The 25,464-nt window shown below is 56.1% G+C and overlaps 1 protein-coding gene across 5 annotated transcripts; it reads left to right on the top strand.

The window, feature by feature from the left end:
- The first annotated feature begins 243 nt into the window (after positions 1-243).
- Positions 244-25,464, top strand: MTSS2 (MTSS I-BAR domain containing 2). Of its 5 annotated transcripts, none has more exons than XM_021932156.2 (15): positions 244-548; positions 5,264-5,325; positions 5,437-5,510; positions 6,269-6,353; positions 6,439-6,530; positions 6,635-6,709; positions 7,029-7,037; positions 7,945-8,102; positions 8,446-8,553; positions 9,374-9,471; positions 12,025-12,247; positions 21,138-21,212; positions 21,581-21,757; positions 21,914-22,079; positions 22,228-25,464. In XM_021932156.2, the coding sequence occupies exons 1-15, from the start codon at positions 480-482 to the stop codon at positions 22,998-23,000; spliced, it is 2,244 nt and encodes a 747-aa protein (XP_021787848.1). In that variant the 5' UTR covers positions 244-479; the 3' UTR covers positions 23,001-25,464. The 5 variants fall into 5 exon arrangements, with proteins under 5 accessions (XP_021787848.1, XP_021787851.1, XP_021787849.1 ...); XM_021932158.2 differs by having other exon boundaries at positions 273-548; positions 12,121-12,247; XM_021932160.2 differs by lacking the exon at positions 244-548 and adding an exon at positions 3,922-4,847.

The raw sequence follows: 25,464 nt of genomic DNA, 5'->3' as shown, positions 1-25,464 counted from the left end.
CCGCGGTGGCGCCCGAGCCCGTCGGCCCCGCTCGCCGGACCAGTCTGGCAGCGCCCGAGCTCGGATTTCAAAGCCCTGGTTTCTGGCCGTGAATGGGCCTGCGCCCGCGCGGCCGTTCCCACAGCCCCCTCCCACGCGGCCCGCCCTCCTTCCCTCCCTCCCCTGCGTGGTCCCCTCCCTCCGCGCCTGCCAGGACGCCTGAGCCCGCGGGCTCGGGATTTCATTCTCGCTGCCGTCAGTCCGCGGCCGAGGCTGCCGCTACGTCTGCGCTGCGCCCCCCGCGCTGCCCGCCAGCCTCAGCAGCTGGCCTGCTGCCGCCGGAGGTCTGCGACCCTGGAGGTGAGGGCGGCTGGCTGAGGCCTGAGGCGGAGGCCCGGCCCGGCCTCGGAGCGAGCGCCCGCGCGGCCCGGCCCCCTCCCCTGCGCGGCTCCCTGCGCTCCGTGCGCCCCGCCGCCGCCGCGGCCCGGCCCGGCCCGAGCATGGAGACGGCCGAGAAGGAGTGCGGCGCCCTGGGCGGGCTCTTCCAGGCCATTGTCAACGACATGAAGGTAACCGGGGCGCGGCGGGGCCGGGCGCGCGGCGGCGGGTGCGGGTCCCCCCGGGGACGCGTGGCGGCGGGTGGCCGAGCCCCGTGTGGCCGCGCGCCGCGGTGTCTGTGTGTCCTTGTCTGAGCGCGTCCTGCCTGGGTCTGCTGGGCGCCCGTGTCTCCGGGTGCCCGTCTGGGGGTGTGGGTGCTCATGTGTCGGGGTGTCTGTGCGGTGCCCGCGGTGGCCCCGTGGGGTCCTGACCCGAGCTTGTGCACACGCAGGCTCCCTGCTCCCCAGACCGCCAAACCATGAATGGGATTTGGATCCAGGACCGACTCTAGGGCCCTTTAACGAGTCTGGGGTCTTGCCGACCTCCGCCCCCTTCCACCACCATGTTCCCCAAAGGCCCCGGAGCCCAGACAATGCTGTCACCGCCAAAGCAGGAAAAAATAATAAAGCGGAGAACCGTTAACTCCTTCCCCGCCGACCTGGGCCTCTGCGCCCGAGCCTGAGACTGCCTCCCCCAGCCCTGCCCCACCCCCACAACCCCAGGAAGCTCCAAGACTCCAAGGTCCCCGGGCTGAATGTCCCTGCATCCCAAGGATAGGCCTTGATCATCACCTTGGGAGGAGGCGGGATGAAGGTTGGGGTTGGTGGAGCAACCCCAAGGGAGCGCTTTTCCTACTCCATTACCACCTTGGACTCTCAGCTCCGAGCTCCCCCTCTCTCCCAGGATTGCCTAAGGTCAGGCTGGAGCTGGCCACCCATTCATTCCTCACCCCACCAGGTGGGGACTGAGGCCTGGGAATGGCTCAAGGTCATTAAGGAGACTGTTGGACCCTTCCCCTGACCTCAGCCCCCATTTTTTCTCCTGGGAAAATTAGTGGGTTCCTCTCCCCAGACAAGGCCAGGGTTTGGCAGGGCTGCCCTACACTGACTAGGCAGAGAGGGCCCAGCTCCAGTGATAGGGTGGGGACCAGGAACCAGCATTCCTGCCCTCCTGCCCTGCCCCCTTTCTTTAGCCTAGGATGAAGGGGCAGGATTTGGGGGCTGGGAGGAGAACGGGAAAGAACGATGCACCCCACAGGATCTCCCAAGGACCCGCACCCCCACACCCCAGCGCACACTCTGCAAGTGCACAACACAGAATCCCACCAGGCCAGGGGTGGGGATGACACCACCCAGCACAGTGCTGCTAGGACAGGCCCCGTAAGGGGTGGGGGTTGCTGGCAGGTTGGAGGTCTAGGCTCCTGGTGCTGCCAGGACAACAGCCCCAGGGACAGCTGCCAAATCTCTGCCCCTGGAAGAGGCCTGAAGCCAGCCTGGCCTGGGACTACCCAGTTAGCGGCTTGTAGATGCTCCCCATACCCTGCCACTTATGGTGCGCTCCCCCTGGGACCCCCATCTCTTGCAACTGTACATCCAGGCCCCTCCACTGGCCCCCAGCAGTCCCCGTCTGCCCTGTGGACATCACAGCCCTGGCCCCAGGATCCTGTTCTGGGACTGGCAACACAGACCACCCTCCCTGTCTGATCCCAGAGCTGGCCGAGGATGGGCCTTCCCGCACCCCACCACCCACCACCACTGGCAGCCTCATAGCAACCACTGCAGAGAGCAGCAGATTTTGCTCGTAGAAGCGGACCAGGACTGTCTCTCTCCCTCTCCAGCCAATTTGCAAGGAACTTTGGGATGAGACAGAAGGAAGTGGGCCCAGATCATAGCAAGAGGTTCAAGTAAGACGTCGGGCATGATTTGCTGACATGTGGAGGCAAAACAGGAGAGGCTTCACTTGGGATGATGCCAAGGACAGATAGGCCCCTACCTATGACACAGGCATGTGTTCAGGGGCCATGACCAGGGGCAGAGAAGGGGACGAGGCCACCTGGAGGCTGATCACCTGGATTTGGGGGGCAGCTTCTGGATTTTCCCCTGGGTGGCCTGAGCAGCAGGGCCTCCGTAGAAGAAGGGCAGCTGTCAGCAGCCAGGTTGAGGAGTCTGAGCTTGCCCCATGAGGCCACCCCACAGTGAGTCCACAGACCCCACAGAAGCCCTCCCCTGGGCCTCTGGGAGACCCTGACCTTGAACTGAGCGGGGGCCGAGGTCAGATGCCCACTGGTGTCAGGCTGTCCACTGAAACCCAGAGAGGGGCAGGGACTTGCCCAAGGTCATAGGCCTGGGCATGGCACCTTCAGCAAAGTGAATGGGGCCTCCACCCAGTGCTGGCCCAGCCAGAAAATGGGGTCATACTCTTCGCCCACCCCTCAAGAGTGGAGAGTGTCACCTGGACACGTAGGCCTGGCCAGGCCTCTGCTAGGGGCCCCTGCAGAGGGCAGGGCTTGCATAGTGTCAGCTGGTGTGAACTGAGCACTTACGGCCTGCTGGGCGCTGCACGGAGTGCTGGCTGGGCAGCGCCTGCTTCAATCTCCACACTGACCCAGTGGGGCAGGTGCCCTTCCTCTCCTGATTTTACAGGTGAAGAAACAGGCTCAGACAGGGGGCCCTTGCCCAGGGGCACCTGGAAAGCCCAGTCCCTGGGATTGGAGGCTGGATTGCTCACCCACACTCCACATCTGAACCACAGCCGCTGCGGGGACAGAGACAGAGCGTCCTCCTCCCCGTCCGTTGGGCGCCTCTAGTGACGAGCCCTCCACCTCCCCACTCCAGAGCAGCCACTGTGCTTGGGTCAGAACTGGGTGTCTCTCGCACCCCAGCAGTCGCCGCCGCCTCCGCAGCCTTGGCGCTCAGTGCTTGTCTCCCTGCTTTGTAAGGGAGTGCCTCCACCTGGTGCGCAGTGACTAGGCAGACATGGGATCAGGTCCTGACCCTGCCACCCGGTGGCCGTGGGCAAATAAGTTAACCTCTACGGGCCTCTGTTTCCTCATTGGTGAAATGGGGGCAGTCATGGTATTCATCTCATGGGGCTGTTGGGAAGGTTTGCCTGGGCCTGTCCTAGGTGAAGGCTGAGGATGCTGTTCCTGGGGCACTGGCTGCTGGAGCCTTGTCTCTTATTTTTAATCAGTGAAATTGACCTGTCCATGAAGAGGCGGATATAAACAAATAAGACGTATGTTCCTTGTCTCTGGGGTCCTTTATGTGGTTGCCGTGGGGAGGGGGGCAGGTCCAGGTCCTTAGAGACTGAGGCATCTAGGTCCATCTGCTAAGGGGATATGGCCTGGCCTCCCCTGCACCCCATCTTGTCCCCTCCCCATGGGGACAGCCTTTAATCTCTGCGACTGCCCGAGGGCTGCTCAGGGGCTAAGAAGGTTCCTGGGTGCCAGGATAGCTGGCTCTGGACCCCCCTCCACCTCTAGCAACTTCTCTGCTCCCTAAAGGGAGGTCTTAGCAAGGTTTCAAGGCTGGGTGGGGGGGGGGGTCCAGGCGGTGGCAGAGTGCCCCCTTTTAGAAGACCCCCTAGGGGTACCCCAGGCATGGGTGGCATGAGTCCACTCCTCGGGATGGCTGGGAACAGCTTCCCAGGCCCCTTCACCCTGAGCTGTGCCCGTTTGGGAATAGCCCACCCACAGCTTCCCCATTTTTGCTTCGGCCTCTGTGAACTTTGCAAATATTTGCTTTCTCTGGACACTGGTTTGGTTGGGCTGGGAGGGGAGGGAGATTCTGAGGCCCCCTAAGCTGCCTTGTCTCCTTCCCACCCCTTCAAGCTCTCCTGGCCTGGCAGGGCAAGCCCTAGCCTGCTCCTGGGTTGCAGCTGGGCAGAGCCTCCTCTGAGGCCCTGAGGGCCAGGGTCTCCTCTTTCCCCTTTCCTCAGGAAGAGCCCCAGCCTCCAGTGCCCATCCTACATGGAGGGGAGGGTCAGAAGCCCCTGTGGGCTGGGGCTTGGCTGGCCCAGGGCTGCCTGTCAAGGAGCAAGACCTCCACAGGGTCCTTGGGCCAGGGCTGAGGTTTCTCCAGGACCCCGGGGCATGCGTTAACCAGAAAAGCCCCATAATCAGATTGGACAGCTGGTCGCCAGGAGCCCGACCTCCCTATTGGGAAACCCCCTTCCAAGTTGGAGCCTTGGGCCAGGCTGGGATAAAGGCCACACTGTTTCCCCAGGAGGGGAGGGGAGCAGGGGGTGGAGAAAGGTGGCTCTGTTGGCCGCACAAGGCCCCATTCAGCCCAGGGCCTGGTTGTCCCGGGCAGGCTAGCTGGGCCCTGCAGCAGCCACAGTCTCCTCGGCCCTGGGAGCCACGGCTGCTGGCCTGGGATGGCAGCTTGCAGGACACGGGGCAGGGGGGCCCGGAGGCCCCAGTCTACACCTGGCGTGCCTTCAGCCCTGCCACCTCCTATCCTCCACACTGTGCCTCTGCCCCTGGTGGGCAGGTCAGTGCCACTGTCCTAGGCACATGTTTGGGAGACACGATGCCTCTCATTGGGCTCAGCCCAGATCCCCTGCCAGGTGCCTGGGAAACCCCGAGGGGACAGGACCTGCTACTTCCTGCTCCGTTTCCCCTGAGGGAGATGTGGGCCCCCTGTAGCCTGTAGGGTGGACGTCCTGACGTCAGGGAGGGAGGGCTTAGCAAAGGCACCCATTCCTAGGGACAGGCTTTCCTCATGCTGATGGCTCTGTCCTTGGTCCTCTGCCCTCCAAGAGGACCCAGAGCCTCCCTCTCCATGGGGCAGGGCTGCTGTCTCAGAAACTGCCCTGAGTCTGGACCGAGCATGTGGGGAGCCCGGCCCAGGTCCAGCCCTGCAGCCGCCCCACAAGAAGCTCACTTTCTCTCCCATCTGCCCGGCAGAGCTCCTACCCCATCTGGGAGGACTTCAACTCCAAGGCCACAAAGCTGCATTCCCAGCTGAGGTGAGTTGTCCCAGGGCATCCCAGCAGGGGAGAGGCAGGCAGAGACCCCCCACCCCCGACCATCCGTGCTGTTGTCCTTCTGACCATCTGTGTCATTGCCCCTCTCCCTAGGACCACCGTGCTGGCTGCTGTGGCCTTCTTGGATGCCTTCCAGAAAGTGGCTGACATGGCTACCAACACCCGAGGTGGGGAGGCGCGTGGCTGGAGGTTGGGGGTACCCCAGGATGGGCCTGGAGGCTGGAAAGGCACAGTAAGGGATGGGCCAGGGAAAGTATGCCAAGCCCAGAACCTTGAGTTCTGCTCCTTAATGGAATGGGCTGGTTGTGGAGAGTGAGCCCCTCGTCACAAGAGGCATGCAAGCAGGAGTGGGTGAATAGTGACAGGAGTGTTCCCTGGGGATTCCCTTCTTGCTGTGGCTGTTCATGTGACCCCAACCCCCACCCCCCCCCCCCGCCCCAAGCACAGAGATTCTCCTTAGGGCTTCTTCCCACCTATGCCCGCCATCCTTGTAAGAGCACGCAGGGTCAGGTGAGCGCGCCGCCGTTGGGCTTGGCGCCTCCTCCGCCCTCTGGTCCGAGTGGCAGAGACCTGGGGCTCCTTGCTCCTTCGGGTCCTGGGCGTGCTCATACTCCCGTGCCTGCATCTGGGCACACCTGGAGGGTCGTTTGGCCGGCTCCTGGAACAGTCTTTGGCACTGGCCTCTCCCAACTGGGGGAGAGGGGAGGCCGCCGCAGGAGGCTGGCACGGCGGGGATGGCGGAGGAAGAGCTGGTGGAGATGGAGGAGGTCCCGAATCCCCCAGGGCCCGCAGGACTGCGGCTCGGCGGGGGCGGGCCGCGGGCTGCGGGCTCAGCCTGCGCGGCCCGGGCGCCCCCTCCTGGCCCGAGGCCGGGACTGCGCAGGCCCCGGCGGGGCCCCTTCCCACGCCGCGCTTGCCTCGCCAGGGGCCACAAGGGACATCGGCTCTGCGCTCACGCGCATGTGCATGCGCCACCGCAGCATCGAGACCAAGCTGCGGCAGTTCACCAAGTGAGTGGGCGCCGCAGGGGGGCGGGGCGACGGGGCGTCGCGGGGGAGCCCAGCCCTGACCTGCGCTCCCTCCCACCCTCCGCAGCGCACTGCTGGAGAGCCTCATCAACCCGCTGCAGGAGCGCATCGAGGACTGGAAGAAGGCGGCCAACCAGCTGGACAAGGACCACGCGAAAGGTCGAAGGCGGTGCGGGGCCGGGCTTCCCACCCCCCACTCCGCAGCTTCCCACCCCCTACTCCGCAGGAACCCCATTAGAGCGCTCCCCTCTCTCCCTCTACAGAGTACAAACGAGCCCGGCATGAGATCAAAAAGAAGTCGTCGGACACGCTCAAGCTGCAAAAGAAGGCGCGCAAAGGTAGTGCCCGGCATGGCCCCCCAGCCACAGCCCCACGGCCCCGCTCCACAGCCCCGCTCCACAGCCCCGCCGCCCCGTGGGGCCCCCTAAAGCTTTCATCCTGGCCAGAGGGGCGCTGTCCCCGACACAGGACCTTCCAACCTGTTGGGTGGGACAGAGGGAGCCGCCCTGCCCCCCAAACCTGGTCCAGAACCTCCCTAGGGGAGGCAGCAGGAGGCCCAGGCACCCCCGCCCCAGGAGTGGCTCTGTCCATCCGGCGTCTTTCACACATTCTTTCTTTCTCTGTCTCTCCTCCTCTCCTCCCACATCCTTCCTGTAGAGCTACTTGGTAAGTCAAATGTCGGTCCCTCCAGCTGCTCCTCCCGTCCTTGTTGCATTTGTCTGTCTCCCCCAGCTCAGGGCCATTGGAAGGAACCTCTCCAGGCCAAGGAGAAGCGAGGAAGGCGGTCGGTCCACAAGGGAGGGGCCTGGGGCACAGTCCCCTTGGGACCCCTGGGGGCCCTGGCCAGGGATGAGTCCAGGGCCACTGCTGGGTCAGTCTGCCAGGCCAGGAGGGGTTGGCCAGGGCGGGGTGGAGGCCACAGGCCCTGGCTGCCCCACCCCCACCAGGCTGGCCTGCGTGCTTACCTGTCACCTCCCCACCTGCCATCTCATCATCTCCTCTGCATCATCCTCTCGCCTCTCTCTTTCTTGCTGCTTCTTGTGTCGCTGTTGCTGTCTGTGTGCTCTGCTCCCTGAGCTGAGTGGGAACCCACACAGACCCCTTCCCTGCCTCTAAGGCCCAGCCCTAGCTCTCCTGGACCCCGCCCCTCCATGGCCTGACCTGCAGCTGAGCCCCACACTCTCCCTTGTCCCGCTTCTGCCCCACCTCCCTGGACCTTGTGAGGTGAGGGGCGCCATGCTGGGACAGTGAGGGTACCCCAGGTGGAGGCCAGTGAGGCTCCGTGTTGGCAGAGCTCCTGGGCACCAAGAGCCTCCATGGAGATGTCCCGATCCGGAGTGGCTTTGCAGCTTTAGCCTCTTTCTTGTGTGTGTGTCTGGCCTCTCTTCCTGCTTTGGTGGGACTAGCCCTTCCACAAGCCCCAGAGTCCTCACTGCCCTCCCCAGTCCCATGGCCCCAGTGCAGCACCCAGCCCAACGGCCGAGAGATGCCACCACCAGGGTCTGAGCCCATTCGTGGGTGTGGCAAGCCAGGCTGGCATCCCCAGCAAGGCCTCTCCTCCCCACCCCTCCAGGGAAAGGAGACCTGCAGCCCCAGCTGGACAGTGCCCTGCAGGACGTCAACGACATGTACCTGCTGCTGGAGGAGACGGAGAAGCAGGCCGTGCGCCGGGCGCTGATTGAGGAGCGGGGCCGCTTCTGCACCTTCATCACCTTCCTGCAGCCTGTGGTGGTGGGGCTCCTGGGGACTCAGACCCCAGAGGGGTGGGCTGGGCCCAGGGTTGACCTTCTGACCTCCAAGAAGGGCCACTTCTCAACAGTCCCTGGCTGGGGGCATCAAGGCCACATGTTCCTGGCCCAAAGGCAGGTCTCATAGCTCACCATGCACTGATTTGGTCTGGACAGACCATCGTACCAGCCATCTGGGCTGTGTGGGCCCTGCCTGCACCAGCCCCGAGCAGCACTGGTTAGCGAGGAAGGGTGAGAGAGGAGAGGCCCGACAAGGCCTGCTGCTTCTCCAGGGCGGGTGGGCAGGTGGGCGACAGGGCCGCAGGTCTGACTCGCTGCTTCCTCAGAATGGAGAGCTGACCATGCTGGGAGAGATCACCCACCTGCAGGGCATCATCGACGACTTGGTGGTGCTGACGGCGGAACCCCACAAACTGCCTCCCGCCAGCGAGCAGGTGTGGGAGCCCTCGGGCCAAGGGCCAGGGGCAGGGAGGAGATGGGCTGCCCTAGGTTGGGAGCAGTAGAGGCGAAAAGAGGATGGCATTTGGGGGAGGTAGCTGGGGCATAAGACCAGACCCCTTCTAACACCCACTGCAGGCCATCCCGGAGCACCTGCCGGGGTTGGGGAGGGTCTGCCCTGGCCAGCAGCATTCTCAGACTCAGAGTAGATGGGTGAAGTCCTGGATCCATGGAGCCAGGCCCAGAGGCTGCCTGCCCTGCTCCACCTGGGCAGCCTACCTGCCGAACCTGGAGATGCCCCACGTCCCTTCATGCCCAGAAACCCCATCCCCTCCCCTAGACCCAGGCATACCTGGCCACCCCACCCCAACCCTGCTCCCACTGCACTCAGACCAGTCCTGCCCCACAGCCTGCGGGCAGCACGCTCCGGGGGCACTTGTTGCATGCCCAGCATCTGCCAAGTTATCTCAGGGTATCTTCCGCTCTAAGACAGGAACAGGTGGCCCCGATTCACAGGAGAAAGCAAACTCAGAGAGGCGCAGGAGCAACCTGCACCCCATGGTGTCAGGGTCACTCGCCCAGCCCAGGCTGGGCTCTGAATCTGTACTCTGTGTGTGTGAGCTGAAGGGGCTCTAAGAAGGCTGTGTCCCCCGGTGTCTCCCTGCTCCCCACATTAGGAAAAGCCGGGGGGAGGGGGCTTCAGACTCCTGGGTCTTCTCCTGGGGAGAAGACCCAACTGGGAAGAGAGTGGGGGCCTCCGGCCCTACTAGCTCTGAGGAGCTGCCTCCAGTGACCCCCATCCATGTCCCTGTCCAGGTGATCAAAGACCTAAAGGGCTCGGACTACAGCTGGTCCTACCAGACCCCACCCTCATCACCCAGCAGCTCCAGCTCCCGGAAGTCCAGCATGTGCAGGTCAGTGGAGGTGGGGTTCCCAGGGGTGTGGGGGGCGGTATCCCAAGAGGAAATGGGGATGTTCCCAGCAAAGCTGCATCAGAAATTGCTTCAGGGCCTCAAAATTCACAACTTTTACATCATCTGAGGAATTTGCATATGTAGAGGGAAAATGTGCCCTGTCATCCCAAGACTGCTATTGGCACAGGCGTTTGTTGGCAGGATAGAGAGCAGGGGCGGTACCTGCTTCATTTATGGAGCATCTACTATGTGCCAGGTGCTGTGCTAATTGCTTTATGCATTTTTTCTCATTGAATCCTAACACTGCTGTATCAGGTATGGTGTTATCTCCGTTTCACAGAAGGGAAAACTGACGCATGAAGTCCCAGCATTTAACCACTGGACTCTGCCAGGCCCAGCACCATGTGGGGTCATAGTAAGAGTCAAAGATCAGGGAGAGATAGGAAGGCTTCTAGAAACATGTACTGGGGCCACAAGGTATAGGACACTCCAGCCTGGCTGGCTCCTAAGAGCTGGTTCCCATGGAGGCAGCTGCCACATCTGGAGCCTTGGCCCAGGCTGGCCCTGGGAGCCTCACAGAGCTGGGGAGAGGCCAAGGATCTTGCAGTCACTAGCCAGGCTCGGGATCAGGGCCTTTCCTTGGTCGGGCACTGGGACTGGGTTTGGAGGAGACATTGATGGTTCAGGGTTCCTTAGGTGGGAAGGGCAGTAAACACAGAGTGAAGTGCTGGTGGGGGTCCCCCTTTACCAGGCACCCCTCTCCCCAGAATCACTGGCTGGACATCCAGAGCTTGTGAGAAGCCAGGCACAGCAATCAGCTACTACCTCAGAGAGAAGCTCTGCAGACCCTGCGTGGGTGGCCGTCCCGCAGTGAAGGGGCTGATTGCAGGGGACAGCCATGAGCAGAGGCTGGAAGGCTTCAGGGTCATGCTTAGAGAGAAGGCAACTTTCATTGCCAGGAACACCATCCAAGGGTTGAATTGCTGTGCTGAGGGTGTGAGCCATGGAGGGCTGGACACCCCTTGAGGGAGTGGAGAGGGTGAGAGTGATGGTGGGTGCAGGATCCACCTGGAAGGTGACCTATGTACCCGGACACACCGTCACCATGTGCTAGACATCCAGTTAGGACTGGATGGCAAATACCAGATTTTCAGAAGGTGGTTTAGAAATGATCGGACTCGCCGCGGGCAGTCGCTCATGCCTGTAATCCTAGCACTTCGGGAGGCCAAGGCTAACATGGCAAAACCCCGTCTCTACTAAAAAATACAAAATAATTAGCCGGGCGTGGTGGCGGGCGCCTGTAGTCCCAATGACTCGGGAGGCTGAGGCAGGAGAATGGCGTCAACTCGGGAGGCAGAGCTTGGAGTGAGCCGAGATTGCGCCACTGCACTCCAGCCTGGGTGACAGAGCGAGACTCCGTCTCAAAAAAAAAAAAAAAAAGAAGTGATCAGACTTGTGTCTGGTTCTAATTGTTTGATGCCCAGTGACTCAGTTTCCCCATCATAAAACTATTTTTTTTTTTAATGGTGGTCATCAGTGATAAAGATATATTCTTTAGGATCTAAGAATCTAGATTAAGATCTTTGGTGAAACCAATAGGTTTTTTGGTGGGTTTTTTGGGTTTTTTTGTTGTTGTGAGACAGGGTCTCGCTCTGTCACCCAGGCTGGAGTGCAGTGGCACAATCATGGCTCACTGTGGCCTCGACCTCTGTGGTTCAAGTGATTCTCCTACCTCAGTTTCCCAAGTAGCTGGGACTACAGGTGTGCACTACCATGCCTGGCTAATTTTCATATTTTTTGTAGAGATGGGGTCTCACCATATTGCCCAGGCTGGTCTCAAATTCCTGGACTCAAGCAATCCACCCACCTCAGCCTCCCAAAGTGCTGGGACAGGTGTGAGCCACCACACCCAGACAAGACAACTGTTTCTTGTTTCTTTTCTTTTCTTTTCTTTTCTTTTTTTTTTTCAAGACAGAGCGTTGCTCTGTCTCCCAGGCTGGAGTGCAGTGGCGTAATCTTGGTTCACTGCAACCTCCACCTCCCAGGTTCAAGTGATTCTCATGCCTCAACCTCCCAGGTAGCTGGGATTACAGGCGTACGCCACCATGCCTGGCTAACTTTTGCATTTTTAGTAGCAATGGGGTTTCACTGTGTTCTCCAGGCTGGTCTTGAACCCCTGTCCTCAAATGATCCACCCACCTTGGTCTCCCAAAGTTCTGGGATTGCAGATATGAGCCACTGTGCTCGGCCTGGACAGCTGTTCTTAGTGGCAGAATAGGAGGCAGAGAGGTCGCCTGACCCTGGGCATTCCCTGACCACAACTCCCCTCAGCACTGGGGCTTGGGGGTACCCTGCTCTGGCACTCCCCTTCCACACCGTCCCAGAACACAGCTGCTCTGTAGCACCTGGGTCTCAGGACCTCCTAGTCTGACATTGTCTTTTCCTTCCTTTGCCCCTCACCTCTTTCCCCACCCTCGTCTGTCAACCTCCCCGAAACGCACACCCCCCTGTCTCCCTGTCTGGCTGCTGTGCCCTCTTCCTTCACTCCCCTAGTGCCCCCAGCAGCAGTAGCAGTGCCAAGGGTGGCGGAGCCCCATGGCCTGGGGGTGCCCAAACATACTCACCCAGTTCCACCTGTCGCTACCGCAGCCTGGCGCAGCCAGCCACCACCACCACTCGCCTCTCCAGCGTTTCCTCCCATGACTCTGGCTTCGTCTCCCAGGATGCCACCTACTCCAAGCCCCCCTCGCCTATGCCTTCAGACATCACCAGCCAGGTGAGGGGGCGTTAGAAGGATCAATCAGGGTGGGGTACAGCAGCCTTATGCCAGCATCAGGCAAGCCACATGTGGGGCTACTATAGCTGTTTAGACTGGCCTGAAGGCCCCCAAGGCCTTTATTCTGTTCAGTATTTATATTATCATTTTTTATCTCTGCTTTTAAATTCACATATCTTTATATTTTTAATGAGTCTCTTGTAAGCAGTATAATGCCTAGATTTTCTTTTTTTATCCAATCTGACAACCTCTATCTTTTAATTGGCATTTTTAGCACCTTTGTATATATTATGAATACTGACATATTTAGACTTCTGGCTTTCTTCTTTTTGTTTGTCCTGAATTCTTGTCTCTACCCTTGCCTTTGTTTTTTCTTTTCTCTTACTTCCCCTCTACTGAATTGTAAGTTATATACTATCTCTTTTCTTTTATAGATTACCTTGAAATCTTAACATGCAGACTTAACAAAGTCAGAACCCCACCTCCTGAATAATTCAAGGCTCTTAATATATATATTTTTTACTTGTCACCCACTCTCTCTCAAACTTACAAGCTATATTATTTTCTCTTTTTTTATAGTACCCACAAATGACATTTTTCTTCTTCATTTCTTTATTTTATACATACAGTACTTGTTTAGATTTACCCATATGTTAATACACATGTCTTGTTATTTTTTCCTTGCATCTCAAATCCTCCAAAGCTTACTTTCTTTCTTTCTGAAGTAAAGAACATCTTTTAGAAGTTCTTTTAGAATAGATCTGTAGTTGTAAACTCTCGGGTTTTGTTTATCTGTAACATGTTTTCTTTTGTCCTCCTTCTTGAAAGTTCGTTTGGCCAGGAGCACTGTTCTGGGGTGGCCGTTGTCTTCCATCCACACTGTGAAGGTAGATAGTTTTCCGCTGTGTTCTGGCTTCCACCATTGGTTGGAAGGTTAGCTGTCAGTCACTGATGCTTCTTTTTGAGGAATCTGAGTCTTTCTCTGGACACTTTTAGGCCTTCTCTTTAGTTGTGCTACAATGTGTGTACAATGTAGATTTATTTTTATTTAACCTCTCTTGGTTTGTATTCATGTCTTTCATTTGTTCTGGAAATTTTCAGTCATTATCTCGTTTTGTTTTGTTTTGTTTTGAGACAGGGTCTCACTCTGTCACCCAGGCTGGAGCACAGTGGCATGATCTTGGCTCACTGCAACCTCCTCCTCCCAGGCTCAAGCGATCCTCCTACCTCACCCTCCCAAGCAGCTGGTACTATAGGCATGCGCCACCATGCCCAGCTAATTTTTGTATTTTTAGTAGAGACTACATTTTGCCATGTTGCCCAGGCTGGTCTTGAACTCCTGGGCTCAAGGGATCTGCCTGCCTCGGCCTCCCAAAGTGCTGGGATTACAGGTGTGAGCCACCGCGCCCAGCCAGTCATTATCTCTTTACTTCCACTTTGATTCTTTCTGTTCTCTCCTGCTGGGATTCCAGCTGGATGCATGTCCAGCCCTCTCTTTCTATCTTATGCATCTCTTAGCTCATATTTTCTATCTCCTTTTTTCTCCAGATATATTCTGGATCATTTCTTCAGTTTTATCTTACAATCGACTTTTTCTCCTTTTTGCTATTTAACCTACCCACTGAGGCTTTTTTGTTTCGGGTTTTTTTTTAGCTTTTTATTTTGAAATCATTTTAGACTTGTAGAAAAGTTGTAAAATGTGTAGAGTTCCCATATACTCTTCCCACAGTCTCCCCAATGTTGACATCTTACTTTACATAACCATCAAAAACGTTTTTAAAACCAAGAAATTAACACTGGTGTAATACTAAGTAATCTACAGTCTTCTTTCTATTTTTGCCAGTTTTCCCTCTCCTGGTCCAGGAGTCCATGACCCGATTCAGGACCCTACATAATGTTCCTGGGGTTTTTTTCTTTTCTTTTCTTTTTTTTTGAGACAGAGTTTTACTCTTGTCACCCAGGCTGGAGTGCAGTGGTGCAATCTTGGCTCACTGCAACCTCTGCCTCATGGGTTCAAGCGATTCTTCTGCCTCAGCCTCCCAAGTAGCTGGGATTACAGGCATGCGCCACCACACCCAGCTAATTTTTTGTGTTTAGTAGAGACGGGGTTTCACCGTGTTGGTCAGGCTGGTCTTGAATTCCTGACCTCAGGTGATCTGCCCACTTCAGCCTCCCAAAGCGCTGGGATTACAGACATGAGCCACTGCTGCCGGCTAGGACCCTCCATAGTGTTTCGTGTTGGTGTCACCTCAGTTTCTCCAGCTCATGACAGTTTCTCACACCTGTCCCTCCTTGTTTTTCATGACTTTGATATTTTTGAAGAATATCAGTCAGATGTTTTGTAGGATGCCTCTGAATCTGGCTTTGTCTGATGTCTTTTCATTCAGAATTCGAAGTCATACAGTTTTGGCAAGAGTACCACAGAAGTGCGGTTGTCCCCTTCTTGGTGCATCCTAAATGCTGCACAATGTCACTGTGCCCTGTGACTGGTGATGTTCACCTTGATCCTTGGTTAAGGTGGTGTATGCCAAGTTTCTCCACTGGAGAGTCATTATTTCCGCCTTTTTAATTAATGGAATATACTGTGAAGGGATACTTTTGAGACGATGAAAATCTCCTGCTTCTCCTTGTACTTTTGCTCACTAGTTTTGGCATCCACTGATGATTCTTGCTTGTTAAAATAGGTAACTTTCTATTTCCGTCATTTCTCCTATATTTTTTAATTGAGATTCTACTATAAAAAGATCTGTCCCTTCTCCCCCATTTATTTATATATTCAATTTTTAATTTCTATCAATATGGGCTCATAAATATTTCTTTTATTCTACGGGTTATAACCCATCACCATTGAGTCTTTCAGGAACTTTTTTTTTTTTCCTTTTGAGACAGACTCTTGCTCCATTGTCCAGGCTGGAGTGCAATGGTGCGATCTTGGCTCACTGCAACCTCCTCCTCCCGGGTTCAAGCCATTCCCCTGCCTCCGCCTCCCAAGTAGCTGGGATTACAGGTGTGTGCCACCACGCCCAGCTAATTTTTGTATTTTTAGTAGAGGCAGGGTTCTGCCATTTTGACCAGCCTGGTCTGGAACTCCTAATCTCAAGTGATCCACCCATGTCAGCCTCCCAAGTGCTGGGATTACAGGCATGACCTGCCACACCTGGCCAAGGAACTTTTTTATCGAGGTATTCTAAACACACCAAGAACAAGAATATAAGCAGGATAACCACCACTCCTGAAGCCACCAGTGCTCACTTAAGTCACTACACACCCAAGGGTAACCACTATCCTGACTTTTTTTTTTTTTTTGAGACAGGATCTCACTCTGTCACCCAGGCTCAAGCAGTCTTCCTGCCTCAGCCTCCCAAGTAGCTGGGACTACGGGTGTGCACCATCATACCCGGCTAATTTTTATATTTTTTCTTTTATAGAGATGGGGGTCTCACTATGTTTCCTAGGCTGGTCTTGAACTCCTGCCTTCAAGCAATCCATCCACTTCAGCTTCCCAAATCACTGGGATTTCAGGCATGAGCCACAGTGCCTGGCCTAGTTTTGACCTTTTTATCCTTTCTACGTGTATACTTGGAATCATATAGTATGTATCCTTTATGTCTGGCTTCTTTTTGCTCAGTTACGTTGATGAGATTCATCCATGTTTTAGGTGGAGATATAGATCTTGCGCATTGCTATATGGCATTCTATTGTGTGAATACATAATTAACCCTTTTGATGGACATTTGCATAGTTTCCAGTTTTTTCGCTATGATGCTGCTAATAGTGCTGCTGTGAACATTCTAGTATGCAGTTCTGTGGGGCACATTCCTAGGAGCAGAATTGCATAGTCATGGGATATGCACATCTTCAGATTTGATAGGTACTACCAAACAGTGAACCAAAGTGCTCATACGAATTTACCCTCCTGTTAGCAAGATTAGGACAGTGTTTTGTTTTGTTTTGTTTTTGAGACAGTCTCACTCCCAGGCTGGAGTACAGTGGTGCAATTTCAGCTCACTGCAACCTCCACCCTTGGGGTTCAAGTGATTCTCCTGCCTCAGACTCCTGAGTAGCTGGGATTACAGGTGCATGCCACCACACCTGGCTAATTTTTGTATTTTTAGTAGAGATGGGGTTTTGCCATGTTGGCCAAGCAGGTCTCAAACGCCTGACCTCAGGCAGTCCACCCGCTTCCGCCTTCCAAAGTGCTGGGATTACAGGCATGAGCCACCCTACCTGGCCAAGATTATGACAGTTCATTGCTGTTCCACATCCTCACCAGCCCTTGGCATTTTATGTTGATTTCATTTTAGCCATTCTGGTGGGGGATAGTAATAGTAATTCCCTGTATATTTTATTTGCATTTCTCTAATGCTGTTGAGATTGAACACCTTTTCATACTTTTTTTTGTTTGTTGGTTTGTTTTATGAAACAGAGTCTCGCTCTGTCACCCAGACTGGAGTGCAGTGGCACGATCTTGGCTCACTGCAACCTCCGCCTCCCAGGCTCAGGCAATTCTCCTGCCTCAGGCTTCCGAGTAGCTGGGATTACAGGCGTATGCCACCACACCTGGCTAATTTTTGTATTTTTAGTAGAGACGGGGTTTCACCATGTTGGCCAGGCTGGTCTTGAACTCCTGACCTCAGGTTATCTGCTCGCCTTGGCTTCCCAAAGTGCTGGGATTACAGGCGTGAGCTACCGCGCCCAGCCTTCATACATTTTTTTTAAGAGATAGGGTCTTGCTATGTTGCCCAGGCTGGCCTCATACTCTTGAGCTTAAGCAATCCTCCTACGTCAGCCTCCTGAATAGCTGAGACGACAGATGTGTGCCATTGAACCCAGCTACCTTTTCATACCCTTAAAGACCATTAGAATATTTCCTTTCATGAAGGACCTTTTTAAATCATTTGCCCATTTTTCTACTGCATTATCTGTCTTCTTACCAATTTATAGAACTTTTTGATATTGCAGATAAAGTTCCTCATTGGATATCTTCTCTCCTTCTATGGTTACATTTTTATTCTCTTAATGGGGGTATTTTAATGACCAAAGTTCTTAGTTTTAAAATAGTCCAGTTTATCCATTTTTAAATTATTAGTGCTATTTGTGTCCTGCTTATTTTTGCCTACTGCAAGGTCACAAAGATGTTTTCCTCTAAAACGCCTTTTGGTTTTGCCCTTTTCCTTTAGATCTGCAGCTCATCGGGAATTGAGTGTGTGTGTGTGTTTGTGTGTGTGTGCACGCACGCGTGCACGTGTGTGTGTGGTGTGAGGTAGGGGTCATTTTTTTCACATGGATATCCAATTGACCCAGGACAGTGTATTGAAAAAAAAGAAAAATATGTCTTAGTCAATTTGGACTGCCGTAACAAAATACCATAACCTGGGTGGCTTAGACTTCAGAAATGTAGTGCTCACAGCTCTGGAGGTTGGAAGGCCAGGATCAACACACCAGCAGATTCGGTGTCTGGTGAGGACCCGCTTTCTGGTTCATAGATGTCACCTTCTTGCTGTGTCCTCAGTGTTGGAAGGGGCAAACTAGGTCCCTCAAACCTCTTTTATAAGATCCCTTTCATGAGGGCTCCACCCTCATGATCTAACCACCTCTCAGTACCTCATCTTGGGGGTTAAGATTTGAACAGAGGAATTTGGGAGAGACATAGACATTTGGAGCATAGCATCTTCTTTTCCTCAGTGCACAGCAGTGCTGCCTTCATCATCAGTCAGGTATCTGTAGGTGTGTGGTTATTTCTGGACTTGGCACTCTGTCCTACTTGTTGATTTCTCTGCCTTATATCAATGCCACACCATCTTAATTATTGTAACTTCATAAAAAGTCTTTTTTTTTTTGAGACAGTCTCACTCTGTCCCCCAGGCTGGAGAGTGCAGAGGTGCAGTCTTCGCTCACTGAAACCTCTGTTCCCACGCTTAAGCAATTCTCATCCCTCAGCCTCCTGAGTAGCTGGGATTACATGTGCACCACCACACCCAGCTAATTTTTTGTATTTTTTGTATTGGGGTTTTGCCATGTTAGCCAGGCTGGTCTCAAACTCCTAATCTCAAGCAATCCACCCACCTCAGCCTCCCAAAGTGCTGGGATTATAGGCGTGAGCCACTGTGCCCAGCCAAACTTTATAGAAAATCTTGATATCTGATCATGGAAGTCCCCTAGCTTGGTTATTTTTTTGGTACCACTTTGTCTTTTTTCAGCCCTTTGCATTTCCATGTAACTTTTAGGATCAGCTTGTCAGTTTCCACCAAAAGAAGAAAAGAAAAACTCCTGGGATTTGAATGGAATTGCAGATATATCTCTCCGTTTGTTTAGGCTTTACTTCCTCTCAATCATGTTTTGTAGGAGTTTTTGGTTTTCGGGTTTTTTTCTGAGGCAGAGTCTCACTCTGTCACCCAGGCTGGAGTGCAGTGGTGCAATCTCAGCTCATTGCAACCTCAGCCTCCTGGGTGCCTCAGCCTCCCGAGTAGCTGGGATTACAGACATGCACCACCATGCCAGACTAATTTTTGTATTTTTAGTAGAGACGAGGTTTCACCTTGTTGGCCAGGCTGGTCTCAAACTCCTGGCCTCATGTGATCCTCCCGTCTTGGCCTCCCAAAGCGCTGGGATTACAGGCGTGAGCCACCATGCCCAGCTTGTTTTGTGGTTTTTGTGTAAAGATCTAGCATATCTATCATTGGAATTTTTTCCCTATGTATTCAGTGTTTATTGACGTTATTGTAAATTACATTAGTGTTTTAGGGTGGTTTTGTTTTGTTTTCCTGTTAGCTGCTAGTATTTAGAAATGCAATTGATCTTTTTCTTTGTTCCAATAACCTTGTTAAAAGGTTAATCCTACGTTGATTCTAATAACTTGTAGATTCTTTTTAATATTCTACATATACTATTATGTCACTTGTAAATAGTGATCTTTTTTTTTTTTTTTTTTTTTTGTGAGACAGAGTCTTGCTCTGTCACCCACACTGGAGTGCTAGAGTTCAATGGTGAGATCACAGCTCACTGCAGTTTTGAATTCCTAGGCTGAAGATATCCTCCTGCTTCAGCTTCCTGTGTAGCTGTGACCACAGGCATGTGCCAGCACACCTGGCTAACTTTTTTATTTTTCATAAAGACAGGGGTCTCACTGTGTTAGGCTGGTCTCGAACTCCTGGGTTCAAGTGATCCTTATATATCAGCCTCCCAAAGTGCTGGGATTACAGGTATGAGCCACCACACTTGGCCTTCTTTCTTTTCTTTCCAATCCATTTGTTTTTTATTTCTTTTTCTTGCTTTATTGCACTAGCCAAGATTTCCAGTGCTGAACAGGAGTGATGACAGTGGGCATCCTTGTCTTTCTCCCAATCTCAGAGGGAAAAGTATCAGTGCATTTGTAGATATTCTTTATCAGAGCAGCTTCCTTTTTAGAAGCTTGTGTCTTTGTTTTGTTTGTTTTTTCATGAGCGAGTGTTGAACTTTTTATCTGAGTTTTCCAAATACTTTTTCCATTGAGTTTTTTACTTTAACCATCATATTGCCAAAAGTCTGCATTTGTTATTTCCTCTGAATTCTCACAGGTGGTGCCTGGTTTCCTTTTATTTTGGTGATCTTGGTTCATTCGAATCTGCAGGAAATCTGGGGATCTAAATCCAGAATGATTCAGAGAGCTGGAGGAAGGGGGCTGCCCTGGCTTAACTTGGCTCATTCCCAGGCCAACACCTCACCATGCTCCATGGTCCCCACTGCTGCCACCCTTAGTATCTCTTTTCCCCCTTACTGGCCACATCCAGGCCGTCAGCAGTGAGTCCTGTGGTCAGTCTTCGAAATGCGCAGGGCTGGGCTATCGGGTGGGTCAGCACCCATCGTGTGCACTCTGGGCTGCTGTGTCCTGCTGCAGATGAAGCTGGCGTCTGCCCCAGGGAACCCTGCTCATCACACGTGCTCAGGAGTTCGTGGGCCTGTGTCTACCCTGCTTCTTTCTTTATTCTTTGTAGTTGTTTAGGAAGGGAGGGCGTCCCAGGACACCTAGTCCACCCCACTGCCCAGAGCAGGCGTGTCACTTTCATACTTCAGTCCACTTTAAAACAGGCTTCCCCCACCCCATTCTACGGAAGCAGTTATCCTCAGAGTCTCCATGGACACCCTGTGCCCCAAGCGGACAGCCCCATCCAGCAGCATCAGCACAGCCACCCCCTTCTCCACAGAGCAGGCGCTCCTGATTCCTGGGGCATCGCCTGCTCATGGTTCTCCTACTTCTCCGGCCACTCCCTGTCGCTCTCCTTTACGGGACTCTCTTCTTCCTCCCAACTGCTGCGCATCAGCAGCCGCGGGCCTGGCCGTTCAATCTTGTCTAACTGCACTCGCTGCCCGGTGGCCTCATCCTACCCCAAGATCGCTGCACTGATGGCTCCAACCCCAACTTCTCCCTGCACTCAGCTTGTGAATACGACAGCCCTCATTGCATCCATGCAGAGACCTCAGAGGCAGCTCACCTCAGTGCTCAGCGTGGCACCTGGGGCTTCACACTTCCCCCGTGTCCTGTCTGAGAAAACTGTGACACCATCAACCCAACTGTTCAGACCAAACACCCAGCTGCCACCCTTAGTATCTCTTTTCCCCCTTATTGGCCACATCCAGGCTGTCAGCAGTGAATCCTGTGGTCAGTCTTCGAAATGCGCAGGGCTGGGCTGTCGGGTGCATCAGCGCCCATCGCGTGCACTCTGGGCTGCTGTGTCCTGCTGCAGATGCTCAGCGGCTGTGGCCCTGGGGTAGGGGGGTGGGCGCTGGGCAAGGTGCTGAATTGAACCGCCCCCTTGCATGCCAGCTCTGTGACCAAAACTGTTCTCTCCTCTCCTCCTCGCTGCCCGCCGGCCCCTCTGTCTGCAACCGCCTGCTGGCCTCTGCATGGCAGAAGTCCTCCAGCTCTGCATCCTCCGAGGCCTCGGAAACCTGCCAGTCCGTTAGCGAGTGCAGCTCCCCGACCTCGGTCAGTGCTCCCAGCCCGGCCCCAGGATAGTCACCAGCTGCCCCCCCTATCCGTGCCCTCTCCACCTGGTGCCATTACCACACAGAGGGCCTGGGTTCAGCCAGGGGTGCGTGCACACAGCACCTGTCCCCAAGAGACAAGCCGCCTGGCCACCTCCTACAGTCACTGCCCACACAGCCACATCTTACCCCTGGGCCTGGTGGGACTGAGGGGCCACGGTCACACTCCATGTTCTGCCCTTGGCTGTGACTGTGAACCAGAGGCCCTTCATAGCCCTGGACACCGTGAGCCTCAGCCACAGTGAGGGGCCCCCGGGCTGTAGATGGTAGAGCCAAGGGTCCCCCTGACCTGCCACACCCTCCCTGCAGGACTGGTCCAAGGTTGGCTCCCACGAGCAGCCCTCAGGCGCCACTCTGCAACGGAGGAAGGACCGAGTGGAGCTCCTGAGAGACACAGAGCCAGGCCCTGCCAGTGGGGGCACCCTGGGCCCCAGCGGGGAAGAGGCACCACGACCCCGGATGTCCCCTGCCACCATCGCGGCCAAGGTAGGCCAGCCAGGGCCCCCCTTCACTCCCAGGTTAGTCCCAGGAGGCCCAGCCAGTGGCCTCAGGGCCAGCTCCAACCACCTGGCAGGGCTGCCTGGAGTTTGGGCAGAGGGGATTGGGGGCACAAGGCTTCAGCCTGCACTTTCCCACCCTCAGCACAGCGAGGAGGTGTCCCCCGCAGCCAGTGACCTGGCCATGGTGCTGACGCGCGGCCTGAGCCTGGAGCACCAGAAGAGCAGCCGGGACTCGCTGCAGTACTCCAGCGGCTACAGCACGCAGACCACCACGCCCTCCTGCTCTGAGGACACCATCCCCTCCCAAGGCAGGCCTGCGGGGCTGGGGTGGGACCAGGGATGGCTAGGACTTCGCCATCCAGGAGGGCCCCGTCCTTCCCCCTCTGTGCTCACCCTGGTGGGCTGGGGGCAAGGAACCACCTGGGCCCCCGGCCTTACTGCGTCCCATGCCCCCAGGCTCCGACTACGACTGCTACTCTGTGAATGGGGATGCAGACAGCGAGGGCCCGCCTGAGTTTGACAAGTCATCCACCATCCCGCGCAACAGCAACATCGCCCAGAACTACCGCCGCCTGATCCAGACCAAGCGCCCAGCCTCCACTGCTGGGCTGCCCACCGCGGGGCTGCCCACGGCCACTGGCCTGCCCTCGGGCGCACCCCCTGGCGTGGCCACCATCCGCCGCACGCCCTCCACCAAGCCTACCGTGCGCCGCGCCCTGTCCAGCGCTGGCCCCATCCCCATCCGGCCGCCCATCGTCCCTGTGAAGACGCCCACGGTGCCTGACTCACCCGGCTACATGGGGCCCACACGGGCGGGTAGCGAGGAGTGCGTCTTCTACACCGACGAGACCGCCTCACCCCTGGCACCGGACCTTGCCAAGGCCTCCCCAAAGAGGCTCAGCCTGCCCAACACAGCCTGGGGCAGCCCATCCCCAGAGGCAGCCGGGTACCCCGGGGCAGGTGCCGAGGACGAGCAGCAGCAGCTGGCGGCCAACCGGCACAGTCTGGTGGAGAAGCTGGGGGAGCTGGTGGCGGGTGCCCACGCACTGGGCGAGGGCCAGTTCCCCTTCCCCACTGCTCTGTCGGCCACCCCCACGGAGGAGACACCCACCCCGCCCCCAGCCGCCACCAGCGACCCCCCGGCCGAAGACATGCTGGTGGCCATCCGGCGTGGGGTCCGGCTCCGCAGGACCGTCACCAACGACAGGTCGGCGCCCCGCATCTTATGATGGCGCCACCCTCCCCATCCTCTCAGGCCCCAGTGCGAGCAGGTGGCCTGGTCTGTGAGCCGCAGGCACTCAAAGCAAAGGCCCAGCCAGGAGAGAGGACAGAACCAGGGCAGAGGCCATGCCACTTTACAGAAAGAGACACCTCACTTAGATTCCAGCATTTAAACGGGAAGTGACTTCTTAGCAAGCCTGGCCGGGACGGAGCCTGCAGGCCTGGGCCTGGTTCGGGGTCTGTTTTATGCTCTTCTGTCCCTCCTCTTCCTCCTCTCAGGCCCTGCCTCTTCCATACCCGTGAGCACCAGGGCCAGGGCCCCGCCCACAGCAGAGGGGCCGGGCTGGCCTCCCTCTCACCATCCCGGCCTCTCCCAGGGCTGGTCCTGCCTCAGCTCCTCCTGGAATGCTGGCCCCCTCTCCCCTGCCTGAGCCCCCCTCCTCCCCTCTTGCCTTCTCTCTGCCTCTCCCAGGCCTGTCTCTCCGGGAAGCAGAGCGGCTGTGGAGGGCAGGTGCGTGCTGGGCTGGATGTCTGCTGGGGGCTGGGGGCTGGGGGCCAGGGCAGCAGGTTGGAGTTGGGCAGCCAGGCCCTCCCATGTGGGAAGGGAGTTCCAGGGCCCACGCCGAGTCTCAGGGAGGAAACCAGGGGCTGCCTGGGGAGTCCCAGGGGCCCTGTGGTGGCTTCCACCCCTCGCCTCCCCGACCCCGTGAGGCTGGCTGGAGGGGGCCAGGGCAGTTCCTTGGAAACTAGGGCAGCAGGGTTAGGAGGCCGGAGGCCCTAGGGTCACCGGCCAGCCACACAGGCACTGTTTTCAGATGTTCACTTCTCATTGGGTACATCAATCCTTTAACTTTGGGGTCACAGTTTCAGCCACCTTTGGAAGGAGGGGACTGGAGCAGTAGGAGGTGTGGGGTCATTTTATGAATATAATAAAATGGAGCTGGCTGTGGACGAGGACTGTGTGTGGGGCTGAGGGGACGATACAGGGTGGGTGTCTGGGAGCACCTGGGGGACAGCCCCCCCCCCCGTGGCCTGGTGGTCCTATGGCAGGAGGAGAAGGGGGGGACTTGGCTCCCCCAGGGCCCTGGGAAAGCTACTGTTCTGTCTGGCGTCTTGAGCGTAGCCAAAATAGGGTTGGGAGGCTCCCGGCCTGTCTGCTGTGGTCTGAGCCAGCTGCAAGCCCAGGTAGGGGAGCGAGTCTGGGAAGATTGGCTTTGACTCTCTGTTGCCAGAGGAGATGCCATCCCAGGATGGCCCCCACTGTAGTCCAGGCTTGCACTGGCAGCGGGGGCAGGGGGAGGGGCAAAGCTGCCCGCACCCCACGCACCAAGTCACGCCAAGTCTCAGCAGGTAAAAGCACGTGAGCCTAAGGCAAGCGGAGGAAGTCCTGGTGGCCCCGCAGGTCAGGAGGGAAAGCAGGGCTCGGAGGGCATCGTGGCCCCAGGGCAGGGTCCTACCTGGGGGTCAGGAGCACCTTGGTCTTGATGGAGTGGAGCTGGGTCTGAGCCTCCCAGGCTTGAGCTCCTGGAAGTTCTTGTGCGGTGAGTTGGGACCCCGGCAGGGCAGCTCCTGGGTAAGTCTGGGCACCAAGCAGGCCCTGATGTGCACGGAGTCTCATCAGAGAGAGCTGATGGAGAATGGTCCCTGTAAGTCACTAGGTCCAACAACTGCCTGGCCGAGCACTCAACCCGTGGAGCTCAGGCCAACATCAGGGCCCCTGTTTTAGGGGCCAGGAGAGCAGGTGACCAGTGTGGGGAGTCTTGGGTGGAATTTCTGCCGCACATTCTCCCCAGGGCTGCAGGGGTCTGCTGAGGCAGGGCGGTGGAGCAGGATTCAGGATGTGGTGGGAATAGTGTGAGGGGCAGTGGGTGGGCAGGCCTGGGCTTCAGAGGTCCTGATGGGAAAGGAGGCAGGGGCTTCCCAGAGAGGGGGGCTCGTGTGGCACAGCCCCCACCAACTCCGCCGTGCCCCTCCCCTGCAAGCCCCGGGGGCTGTACATACTCTACCCCATCCCCTCGTCCATCCTGAGACCACCCCTGCCGCCCTTGCATCGACGTAGCGACCACCTCGTAGGCCCACCCACCTCGGGATCCGAGCCAACCATCCCACATCACAAACTTTGGTTTGGGGGACTTTGCGTTTGTTTAATTTCTCATTTTGTACAGAGAAATATTCTTTTCAAAAGCGTCTTTTGACTGAAGTAACTTTCCTGGTGCTGTTGTTAACTCGTTCCTTTTCTTAATTTATTCCCCCACCCCAGGCAGCCCTCCTGGTTCCTACTCACCCTTCCCCCCCTCCCCTACCCTCCATCCCATACGAACCATTTTGTTTCTTTTCTGTCAGATTTTGGAAAAATTCTCCTCTCCTCCCCGCCCCCTCCACACCATCCTCCCCCTGATTTAAATAGTCACTGCTACAAGTAACAGATGCACTGTGAAGATTCCAGTATTAATAAAGGTGTACTGTAATTAA

The sequence above is a fragment of the Papio anubis genome, chromosome 18, assembly GCF_008728515.1.
Source record: "Papio anubis isolate 15944 chromosome 18, Panubis1.0, whole genome shotgun sequence".
Classification (NCBI taxonomy): Eukaryota; Metazoa; Chordata; class Mammalia; order Primates; family Cercopithecidae; genus Papio; species Papio anubis.
This window is presented reverse-complemented; position numbering and strand designations above follow the sequence as displayed.